The sequence below is a fragment of the Andrena cerasifolii genome, chromosome 13, assembly GCF_050908995.1.
Source record: "Andrena cerasifolii isolate SP2316 chromosome 13, iyAndCera1_principal, whole genome shotgun sequence".
Taxonomy (NCBI): Eukaryota; Metazoa; Arthropoda; class Insecta; order Hymenoptera; family Andrenidae; genus Andrena; species Andrena cerasifolii.
In genome coordinates, this window is record NC_135130.1 from 7,329,607 (window position 1) to 7,342,345 (window position 12,739).

General features: G+C 44.0%; 2 protein-coding genes across 2 annotated transcripts in view; one reads left to right on the plus strand and one right to left on the minus strand.

The window, feature by feature from the left end:
- Positions 1-12,739, plus strand: part of Pasha (microprocessor complex subunit partner of drosha) — a 180,805-nt gene that overhangs the window by 82,022 nt on the left and 86,044 nt on the right. The window lies entirely within an intron of this gene.
- LOC143375726 (splicing factor YJU2) lies at positions 18-1,695 on the minus strand. Its single transcript, XM_076825125.1, has 3 exons — positions 1,540-1,695; positions 727-1,452; positions 18-404 (listed from the first exon to the last, which is right to left on the minus strand). The coding sequence occupies exons 1-3, from the start codon at positions 1,561-1,563 to the stop codon at positions 93-95; spliced, it is 1,062 nt and encodes a 353-aa protein (XP_076681240.1). The 5' UTR covers positions 1,564-1,695; the 3' UTR covers positions 18-92.

Below are 12,739 nucleotides of genomic sequence, written 5' to 3' on the forward strand. Positions count from 1 at the left end.
TTATTTCTATCTGTGTATTGCGTTTATACATATGCTTTATTTTATAATAAACTTTATAAAATTAATTTATATATACAATATTCAACGCTGTATTAACTACTGTCATTATCACTGCTGTCCGAATATGCTCCCAACAAGGAGAGAGAGTTGTGGGCATTGCCCGACGAACTGCTCGTAGTTTCATTTGTACTTTTCCTTTTCGTAGAAACATCCGCTACTTCCTCCGTCGCAACTTCGATATCTTGTTTCTCTGCGCTGGCATGGGTAGAACCCGAATTCACTTTTACACCTAAGTTTGTCTTTCTCTTCACTATACCCAGCAAGTTTTTCCTACCCGAGGACGTTGCTGTGCTTTCAGACCATAACGATGCATCAGCTGTTTTCGCAGCTGAGTCACTCTTAACCTTAAAAAACAGGAAAACGCTTTGTTAGTTTCATGAATATGTTAAGGGGGGACCCTTATTTTGGACGCCAGGAATAAGGTGATACTTGGGAATTTTTTTCTAAGAAACTATTAAGCGGATCTTTTCCAAACTTTCAGGGTACTCTAATTCACATTCCAACGAAAAAATTAATTTTTATTCTTTGAATATGAACTGAAATACCCTGAAAGTTTGGAAAAGATCCGCTTAATAGTTTCTTCGAAAAAAATTCCCAAGTATCGCTTTATTCCTAGAGTCCTAAAGAGCTCCCTCTTAATAGCTACCAAAGCAGTGGCGTGCCTACCCTTTCTTTATCCACTGTTAAAGTACCGCAACTTTCCTCTCTAGTCTCCCTTGTTTTAATGACCTTCTTCGGTGGTTCCGTACTTTCGTTACCATCCAGCTCCACGATTTCTTCCTCTACGACAACTCCGTCCGCGTGTTTCTTGCCGAACACCGATCTGATGTATTCTTCGTCGTAGTCCTCTTGCTCCTTCTGTGTTCTTTGTTTGGCCGCCTGTGTGTCGAATTGCTCCAACATCTGGTCGTAATCGATGGTCTGCTGCCTGCGATTCAGATCTTTCAGCTCCTCTAGAGACTCCAGCAACTCTAACTCCTGTTTGGATTGCAGCGTTCTTTTTTCCAAGAGTTTCATAGGATTGGTGGCTTCCTCTTCCTTCTCCTCGTCCTCTTCCCTCTGCGCCTGCTCTTCGGCCAATTTCAGGGCCATGAAGTTCCTAGTAGCGCCGGCCTCGATCTCATAATCTGTGTTCTTCGGGTCAGTCTTGAAGCTGATCTCTTGGAGGCAGCGGGTGCATTTTATGTAAAACCTGTAAATTCGTATTCCTAAGTAGTCGTCACCTTCAACGTCCTCCTTGCGGGCATTGAATTTCTTCCCTTTATAAATGTACTCTCCGCAAGTTTTGCATCTCATGTTGAAAGGGGCCATCAAACGTACCGTGTATTGCCGGTTTCGCGCCAATTTCATGCGAGGAATTTTCGACGGATCAAAGTCCGGTGGATAGTATTTCTGAAATAGATAGATCACAGTCATCAAATCCTTAACCGTGGGTATATCTTTTAAATAATATTCTCAGTTCCACGAAGTATTACTTACGTTCAAAACTTTACGCTCCGACATGCTGCTGGTTTAGGTATATAAATTCGCACGTAAAAGAATATGTGACTTATTACACAAATATTAAGAGGCCTGTAGGTTAACAAAAACTTAGGCAGACTTATGTCATTACCAACAAAATGAGAACTGACTCAGTGCTTTGCGGAGTGTCATGCGCGGTGTCGCCTATTGCGCGCGCATTTGCCGCGATTGCGTTGGTAGCCCTGGTATCTAATTTGCAAGAACTATGAAAGATATTTCATTACTCGATGTTCCCGCGGTTGTGCATTTCGGATGTTTAACCAGAGAAATGATTTTAGATCGTCCAGGTCAAGAATGCAGAAAATGCAGGTATTTATATTGCAGAAATACTCCGAAAGATTAATAAAAACGTGCATGTGTCGAAACTATTGTTGAAGATATGTAAAAGTAGAATGTTTCGAATTATACGTTTTAATTGTTGTTGATAAAGAACGAGGTTAGGAATTAGTGCTCGCGTTATTCTCAAGTTTTCTAAAAGTGCTTTATAAGACAGTAAGACTCGTGAGAAACTTGAGTTCAAAATTTTGACTTTTCCAGATCCTGGATATGGATCAATACATAAGAACGAAACCATAGAAAACGCAAGAAAAGCATAGAAAGTTATTTGATAACCAACGTCAAAACCAAGAAACAACTTCCCTTCATACGGTAAAGTTAATATTTTGTAATAATTTCTGTTCCGTTTCACTGTTCAAAGAATCCATTTTTAGCACATTAACAAAGTGCAATAGAAGACATTACCGAACTCAGAAATAAATTATAATATTAAGCTGACTTTTCGAACTACCACTCGCATAATTATTATTACGTAATCCTAAATAGGTGATTCACACCTACATTCACAAACGCACATTTCCTATCCCACAAAAGGGAACGTGGGTCTCCTCGAAATTTTTTCCCCGAGGGAAGATCCTTCTTCGCCTGTTTTATTCGTGCTCGATTGACCCGAGTCAGGGTGTACAGACCCACGACCTTGCGTTTTAGCTGAATAACCTTTATACGTACATACGCGCGCGCTCGAATTGAATCCAGTTCCACGAAGCAAGCCCATGGGCTTCTTCTGTACCGTCTGCTTTCATCGTTCGATCAAATGGTCTTATTATATTCACCGATATTAAATCCACGTTAGAGAGGAGAACCCATTCGCATGGAACGCTCGAGACGGTTCTAGCGCCGTTTTTAATTCGTTCTTAATCCCAGTTAAATCCTTTCATTCGATCTCAAAGCAGATTTCCATTCCGCCGTTGCTTGTACAATTCCGTATTGCGCGGATGTTGGTTATTTGTGATTCTTCGACAGATTATCGTATCAAGTAACGCGATCTTTGAGTACAGTTACTTTCGTCAATATTCGAACATCGCAGTACTTTCACATTTGCTTTATATTTCTCTTTATACACTCCGACTTAAGCGTATATAGGTATACTAACAAGGGAAGATCCTCAACCCGCAAATTAAAAAAATTATGAAACTTTGGGGTTACGCAGAGGATCGTTCGCGAGTTATAACACAAAACAGGAAAATAGTCGAATTTTCAGAGGTCAATTTTACCCCCTTAAAGAAAATTTAGGCAATAAAAAAAAATTGCGTAATACATAGCTATACATATCCCCAAAGTTTCATAATTTTTTTAATTTGCGGATTAGGGATCTTCCTTAGTTTTGTAGAATAGACGGCGTGGAGTGGAGGGGCCTAAGGCCCCACTTTCTTTTTGGGCATGCGCATCGGGGCCCTCACTTTTGCTTGAGGTATCTGTAATTAATAATTGAACGCAGCCAGAGATGCTTATTTTATGGAATCGTTACACTTTTCGCAATGGACACTTTTTATGGTTTTTTTACGTGGTCATTTGACATTTTTGAGCGGGCTGTACTATTCGCGGAAGCCGTTCCATTCATGAGCCCGTACATGCTGCTGTTCCCAGTTAGAGGTGCTCATTTTGTGTATGGTTTTTGGCACTTTCTTTTGTGAAAGAAAGGTTCGACAAAAAGGACAAGGTGGAGAAAAGCGAGATAGTGGCAAAGGCGTTTTAAAACAGCCACGTGTTTTAATATCCACGTAAAAATAACGCGCATTTCTCCGTTTTAAGTTTGGTAACAATTTTGTGAAACACAATTGGAGCATCGATGTCAGGCGATAAATAGTAAAATAAAACAGCTTGAATCATGAAGAATGGAGTTTTAAGAATTACATATATTCAAACAACTATAATTATTAAGAATTACCAGGTCCACTCTGTATTTAAAAAAAAAAGACCTCGATAAGAAGTGGACCGGCTGTATACCCGTATCCCTGCCAGAATTTTTCTCAGAAGCGTTTTTCACTGGACTTTTATACCCTCGCAACCGCAAATCGTGGTATGCTGTACATTGTTATGCGCGCCACGATGTACCGAGCGCAGCTTTCTTTCAGCCTGCGCGCGACTTTTCATCGTCAAATTTCAGGCTGCCCCGTTGCTTCACCTTTAATCCACGTTCGATCTAAAAGGAGTGATAAATGATCGTGGGAATGCTCGTCGGCTTCGTTTAACCAACAAGGATAAACCAAAAGTGTTCGGAGCTACTTTGCGCACGGATATTTTCGAAAGCTTTTACTTGTCAGACCACGTATTTTGAAAATATTTGCCACGATTGTTTTCTGCAATGTCTTCTAATCATTTTCATTCGAATCTGGTGACTAAATCGTGGCAATTATTTCTGCACTTGAATCTATGCGTTTGATAGAAATCTCCAAATACATATACTATGTACTATACCGCAAATGAACGATTTTCTTGTAAAAGATTCTTGAAGTTTGGGCCAATTAAAACACACAGGATTGTATTAGGAGGCGGAGCGCTCCCCCACTCTGCCTGATATTGTGGTGCATAGAGGGGGATAAAGCAGAGTCTAATCTATTGGAAGAGAGTGCGGGTGAAACGAAACTCGGTGTACCGAGACTCGGATTGCCGAGCCCTCACTGCACTCGGAACGGAACCCCACGTCTGTCGAGCAGTCGAGGTACTTAAAAGGTAGACGATACAATTTCTCAGGGAATGCCGGCAACGAATTCTCCGCGATCCATGCAAGGCATGCGCGCATCCTGTCCTTTTGTGAAGGAACCGTCGACTACTGCCAAATTATAAGGGAACAAAAAAAGTCGTCTGCGGGCGCCACCAGACGAGGTCCCCCCGTTTCTTTCCCTTTCTTCCTCTCTTTTCCGCTCGACGCGGCGGCCTGCTATCTCCGAGCAGAAAGAAATGCTCTCCGCTGGTGGTTGAACCTTCTTGCGACACATCGTTATCGGGTGTTTGTTGAATCACGTCGCAACTGCACAGAGGAATGTTACTCCGTCCATTTATCGATTCGTTCTCAGGCTGACTAATGGCATGCTTCGCCAGCAGTTCCTCAAATAGTACAGAATGTACCATTTACGAATCTTCTAATAAACGTAAGCAGAAATGTAGTATTTGAAGTGCAGTAGTGTATCTGTGTGTTCTTTCTAAGCCACCTCGATACTAGATCGGCTACTTCGTTTTAATTGAGGTTACGGAGTAGAGATTAGGTCTCCGAAGCGCCCTCGGTGAGCCGTCCCCGTGGGCTTTGGCCCATTTACCGGCTAAATAGTAGATCGGAGTTACCGACACTTGTAATATTTTAAAGTCTTGATGCGTTACAAAATTTCCAAAGAAACCGCTTCACCTCGACACTATATACCATTCCATATAAGAGTAGACCTACGCCACCACCGATTTGCAACCGATCTGCGTAGCTCCCAGTACTGTTTGCGTGCGCGATTGGTCGTAGCGCATTCTCTGCCGGTTTCCTACCAATCAACAGCCTCCTCAGAGTCGTCGTTGCGCGGAATGAGTCTACTCTTAAGTAGAATTCAGTATAGATCAGCAGCTAGAACTGCGACTCTAGTTATCCCTATTCCCGCCGAACGGCGCTGTGCAATGGAGTTCCGTAGTGATCCTCCAGGGAGTGATCGGAACAACCTGTATCGTCGCTGATTGGTTGCCGCCATTTGTGGCAAAAGCGGAAGTAGACAGAGAAAGAAACTGTAAAAAAGAGAGAGATAGATAAACAAGCAGCTTGGAAAGCAGACGATTTAATGAATGTTTAGGTTATGTTATTTCCTACAAATGGCTGCGGTTGTACCGATCACTCCCTGGAGGATTACTAGAGTTCTGACTTCCCTGTGGTAATGCGCATTGGAGACTCAGTACTCACTGCTCTACCCGAAACGAGGAGATCACTGTCCTCAACCTTTAAACTCGACTTCCTCCCGAAGGTTTCTTCATTTTCACGCGAGACTCTCATCAAGCACACCAAATCTCATTCTCTATCGGCTAAAGTCTATCCCCAGGATCCACGGTGGGGCCCACCGTGTCGATCCTCGTCCTCGATCACCCGCCAGTGGGTCTCGTAGACGGTGGCTCATTGTGCACCGCGCGAAGACAATGTCCGTCCAGTGGACAAGCAGCCAGGGCGGAGAGAGAGAGAGAGAGACAGCGTGCGGCAGGTCTTGCGAGCGTTTCTCGGAAAGCCGAAAACCGAAACACGAGCTGCCCTGGCCTCCAAGGGAGCGGCGGCGTGTGTGACACCGGAGAATCACCGCCATTCCTCCTCCACCTTGGGCGATTCTCTCTTTCCCGCCCGCACCCCCCGGCCGGGCCCTCGCGAGCGTGGCCCGCGCGGCGGGCGGCTCGTCTAAATGGCCACGGGGACCGTTCCCGTGGGCCTTATCGAGTTTCAGCCGCGCAGGTAACGACTTAATTGGTGTCCACCTCTCTCACGCCGCAACATTGTCGCTCGGTGAGCAGTGTCGTGAAATTTTAATCTCATCGTCGCTTCCTCCGCGTCGCGGGGCCTCACCCCCACCCCTCTCCGCCGCGCCGTGGGCCCGTGACAATGCGCCGATACTGCCTTCGCTTCTTTTGTCCACCACTCCTCTTGTTGCTCCTTTTATTAAACATCGGCGATTTTGGGGATTCCTTGGAGGGACCCACGGCGGATAAAAGGAGTTTCACCCTTGTATGGGCCCTTCTACGGGAGAGTACAGGCTGTTTATAGTGTAAATTTGTGATAAGGTTACTTATGTTGGAGATGGTTTCCACCTGGCGGGTGATGGTTGAAGCTGTTTTTGTGAGTTAACTGGGGGATGTTAATGACATGGGAATTTTGATTTGGAGAAGTTTCTGCTGACTTGAAAAGGGGTTACATAGAAAAGGGGGACACAGAGGTAGTTGTGTTAAGAATAGTTGTAACAGGTGGGAGAATGATCTACAAGAAATCATAGCAGAATATTCAGGCAATGGAGATTTCAAAGTTATTCGATATCTCCGTAAGATCGTTCCAATTCAGAGTCATACAATGCTCGTTGCACGTTACCGAAGGTTCAGTTGATAAAAGCAGGTTGAAAAATGCTGGTCACTTCACTCCACTTGCTCGTATACCACTCATTTAGAACGGTCTATCTTTACGAGCTGATATAAATTGTTTATACGTTGTTCAACTTATCATAGAATGTAAAAGAGAAGAATTATGAGAGGTATCAGCCTTACGAATATTTACGTTGTTGGCCTATTAGTGTCTGCCAGTCCTCTTTTCCTTTAACACACTAGGTACTGGAAGTTTCTCATTGCCCATCGAAGACGACACATGCATCAATTTCCACCGTAGTAATAAAATATGTAAGGTTTTCCCACTCGACGATGCGATAGCCCTTCTTCAGGACTTCTCTTTGCGTACTTACTACATCGTTGTATCGCACGAGTGTTGGTACTGATAACAATATGTCCGCGATTAGTGAGGAGGATATGCAAAGGCATACCGTGAGAAACACGATAATCGAGCCAGTTAATTACAGTGACTAGCCAAAACATTACATAACCTTAAAATAATTATCCCAGAACTTTGAGTCTCATCGCCTGATGGTACTGTGTCCTGAGGGTACTATCAAGGTAGTCAGTACGGCCCAAACATTACAATATCCCCAAATAAAATACGTCTTGTTGTCAGCTGAAAAGTGATACAACCATACAGGGTTTAAATTCACTCAATAGTTGAGACAAAAAGAATTAGATTCATCAAGTTGCACAGTCCAACCACGAATATCTTCTACGTTCAGTGGCATGATAATATATGTGCATCTACTTCTCCAATGGATCTTCGAGCAGGCCCTAAAAGAATGTCCCAAAGCTTCCATTTTGGGGCCCAAAGAATTGAGCAATCTCAGGCTAATTTCCCCTGTAAACGATCACCACTGTCCATGGTGTTGTAAATCTCTTTGGATCATTGTACCCAAGAAGAAATCTGTTGTTGTATCAATCCATAGAACAGTTGTCCACCAGATAGAGCTCCAGAAATCAGCTTTCCTCTCGTCATCTCGCTCAGACTCATCTGGCTGGCCTAAGCTAGCTCATTAAATGGATCGGAAAAGGGTACTTTCCACGGTCGAAATACCTCGGAGCACCGAACAGGATCGGCGTGTATTCGGTTACCGCGGCTTGTCGGAAATCCTGTTTGATCCCACGGTCCGCTGGATGGCCTCCCCGATTCGTACGTGTTAAACGAAAAAACTTGCCCCAGCCTCTGCAGCACCTACGTGACACCCCGGTAAAGATTATTGAATTCCTTGCTTCCAGTTCCTCCAAACCCCCCTCCCTTCCTCCCCCCAAATGTCGCTTGGCAAAAATGTCCACCGTTGATTTCCACGTACCGCCATTGATGAAAAAAAACCGAGCTCCTCCGGGCCGCCTTTTTGCCGACGTTTTGGGCCGTGCACGCGCGCCGTTCGCTTAACTGAGTTACTACCAACGGTGGCTGCGCCCCTGCTTGACGTAATTGCCGTAAAAAGAAGTCGAGCATTGCGATCGCCGAGGATTTTAGGAGACGCAAGGTCGTCGCAGAAAGGGATGGCACGGAAATCTACTCTCCAGGGGGTCAGGGTCTAGGAATCTCAGTTTTGGAGAGTCTTAGGGCGCAGATATCCCAGTTTTTGGGAATCCCATGGTCTAAGAACCTCAGTTCTCAAGGGCCTCAAGGCGCAGAAATTTTGGTGTTCATTATCATGAAATTCTAGGGCTCTAGAGTTTGAGGGGCTGAGGAATCGTACTTCTTAGGAATCTCAGGGCCCAAAAACCCCAGTTCTCAAGGGTCTCAGGTCCCAGAAATCTCAGTGTTCAGAAGGCTCATTGTCAGTATCTTGAAACCCCTGTGTCCTAGAGTCTGAGGGCTTAGAAATTGCAGTTTTTAGGGATCGTAGGGCCCAAAAACCTCTAGAGTATGAGGGCCCAAAAATCCTATTTCCCAAGGGCTCGAAAACTCAGAAATTCCAGTCTTTAAAAGCTTGAGAGGCCAAAACTTCTCAGTTTCTTAGGACCTGAAGACCTAAAAGTCCCAGTTTTCAAGTATCATAGGACCCCCAGAAGTCCCAGATCTGTAGGACACAAATCACAGCCTCCTAAGTTCTAAGGATGTAGAAATCCCACTTCTCAAGTGTCATAGGGCCCAGAAGTCCCAGTTTCCAAGTGTCTCGAACCCTCAGATATCCCACATTTCTAGAATCTCGAAGTTCAAAAATCAGTTCCCACAGTTTCCAGTGCCCAGATCCTTTTCTTCTAAAGGGACTTAGGACCCAGAAGCCAATTCACTTGTTATGGCGATACCTCCATTACTTCATATACATATAATAAGCTCCAAGATTTAAAAATCTCTTTTCTCGTCTCATAATCTCCACCGGGATTTAATTTCTCCAACTCTACCTGTTTCAAGTTTCATGTTGGGCCTCTTCTTTTTCTTCCCAACTCTTCTTCGCACAGACCCAACGATAATTCAACGAAACAGTTCATTTGCACGCGAAACCTTACGCATCGGGGAATAACTGACGCCTCGACATCCCATAAACGATACTTATTAAATCATCGCTTATTTCATGAAATTCCTGGGTTTCTTGCCATTAAGACTGACAGCGCTCTCGCAAACGAGTGGTCTTGGAAAAACTGGTCGGCTTTTACGTAAATAAGGAGATTATATTGGCGATTAATGGTAGTTCATTTACGGTAACCCGTCTTACCGAACAACCAACTATCTTGACCTGATAATTGACTGTTCGAGACTACAACAGATTACTCTGCAAGTACTTGAAACATTCGACTACTGGAATTATTACTGAATGAGAATAGATATTCAGTCATAGCAGCACTCTTTTGTATTCCAAAAATAACTCCTCTTTCTATTGCTTCATTACATTAGATATTACAAGAACCTGGAATTTATTTTTTTTCAAGCCTCCTCAAATAATTAGATTACTTAGATAGTCGCGTATAAGACTCCGTTCGAATCGCGTTTTTCACTGGAGTTTAGCCTCTTCAAACTACTTGGGCTGCACTCCTCGAAACGTATTTACGGGCTAGGAGCGCTCGACGAAGGAAGTCGCTTCCTTTTTCTCTGCGATTCGCCAGCAACGACCGGCAGGATTCCAAGGCGTCCATGGCAGACAGGATTGCTCACCTCCCGCATTGCTGAGTTCCAAAGAAAACGATGGCCGAACTATCGAAAGTCACTGTTGCATTCAGAGCACACCTCACCCTGCGCGTGTTGATCTCTGCAATTAAATTAATAGTCCTCTCGACGACCTTGTTTCCCTTTAATCGACGCGGTGTACACGTGGTTCCATAGGGCAGGCTCTAAAAGTAGAAGTACGTGTAATATTCCGACGCTGCTGGATCATAAGATCAGGGCTGTTGCAAAGGCGCCTAACCCAGACCTATTCGTTTAATAAATTATGTTTGAGCTTAAAAAAAAATCGTATTGCCAACTGTAACCAGTCAGTGGGCCACGTGAAATCTGAATAGTCAGTATCGTGGCGCAAGCGACTATAGTCCGGCGAAGAGCCAGCAAGTCGACCGATTTAACCGAGATTCCTAGTGCAAGTTCATCTATCGAGACTGATTTCCAAGGACGCGACTATAATGTGCCGTTCTGTCACGCTTCGAGTACCAAAAGAATTCAAACTGTCTTATCCCCACGCGCGCGACGCTCCACCGGTTAATTTTACGGTTTTGCTGATCATTTTCCCGCGTGCAATCAGCACTGGCGAAGATCGGCAAACGGCCAGCAACTGGTTTAACCAGACTGGTCGTGTGGATTTCTCGATCGATCCTTTTGGTAGCCATGTCAGATTTTTAGGCTCACTGAGTCCAGTTTCTACATTTAGACGGAATATTTCAATCGTAGCAACCGACCTTTAAGTTGAGATTACCATTACCCTGGAACAGGTTGAACGTCGATTGAAGAAGGTTCCTTCACCTCGTGCGATGTTAATTTGAAAGCCTTTACCGCTGATCGACTCCACCTGTGGCTTTAATTCCATTCCCTCGGCTGTGATTTATTTAGCGCGCCGCGGATAGTCGTTGACGGACAACGGAAGCTCTTGTTCCTTAACAAGAATTCCTGTCCATCCCGTATTTTAGAGTACTATTTGATAGTACTTTTATATAGTGTATATATCAAGTAAACTACTAAACTAGTAAAATACCTCAAATATTACATATTACATACTATTATTATAAATCAAGTAAAATGTTCGCCATAGTCGTAATATCGACTTGTTCTACTAGAAATAAGAGTAGCAATAACTAGCACAGTGAACTTGATAGTTGGAGGGTCAATCATTCCTGCGATATTAAATTCGCAAAGTGGCAGTTCCATAAAAATTTGACGATTCCTTTCATGCCGTGTAAGAAATAGATTCTTCCAGATCGCAAAATTAGAGATTCTTTTAAGTGCCATTATCACGACCAGTTCGTTATTTCTGCTCCCGTCGACCATAACGCTCCAAATGAATCTTTCACGTAGGAATAAATCTATGTGGGAATCTGGAATGGCCGCGATAGGCTGCAAGGGTAATCCACGTCGAGTGTCCTTGCAAAAAACCGTAGGTAAAAAGTGGTATCGCTCGAACAGTGCCTATACACTCGGCTACGTCCGTCGGCTACCCTGGAAATTCCATTCTGCTGCACACGTGGCTCCATAGGACGGCCTTTAAAAATAGAAGTACAACCTTTTAACGGTGCTGAATCATAAAGTCAGGGTGTTCCTCCTGGTCAGGGCTGTTGCGAACGTTTGCACTCCTACATTCACGAGTCATACGACCGTGCGGCAGTGTGCAGTTTAGGGCGGCGAGGTCGTGACGAAAGGATGTGCCGCAGATGTTGGGAGTAGTGAAAGTTTTGGGGCAAACAGGAAGCTTAATGGAAATCACCGTTATTTCGAAACCTTTGTGAGCATATGTGTTGTTCATCCAGGTTTCATCCTGGTAAAGTAGTTTGCAGAATTGAGCAATGAAACAGGTGATTTTTAAGGTACAAGTCTTGCCTGTCTTCTGCCTTGGATTCTGAGCCTGACAATGCTGAAATTTTTTTTTTAAATTCTATGCAACCTTCTAGTTGATCGTAGATCACGTTGGGGTTAGTTCGGAATTTAATTAACAATTCTCCCATTCAATTTTTAACTGAGTTGTTAGCAAACCATCGTAAATTTATTTCGACACTAATTGTCCACTCCACACCAAATCGATCACTGTTCGCGATCGGTATCAGGGATTTCGATAAGATTCAAGTATAACGTAGTCCACGTGAAATTAGGGGGGGTTTAAGTCATCACTTTGCTGCTTTTAAATTTGTTTAAAAAATACCGGCCGTGAAAGTTCGCAATTTTTCCCACTTTCGTGAAGACACTAGCATTGCATTTTTCAACTCTTATATCCTTCAGTAGTAACCACAACGGTGTCCTCCCTTGTTGGTTCAACCATCCCTGACTCCTTTCCTTCATCAGTCTCTAATTCCTAGTTTCCACAAATGCACGGTACCCGAAATTGTGGTCGCGAAACGATTATTATAAACGGAGGGACGTAATGTGGACCGATGATCACAAGACAGGCGTTATAAATAAAACATGATAGGGCGGCGCGATTGTTTCGCATGTAACACCGGATGACACGACGAAGCCACGTCTGAATCTCTGTTAGATCGTCGGCACGAGATTTCATTCGTGAATGACAGCCATCCCTATAGCACATGTCGCGGTATGCGATGGGAGTCGATAAAGACGGGGCCGTTAATCGAACAAGCGTCACTCTCCGTCCGAAGAATTCTGCTTTTGATTATGCACACC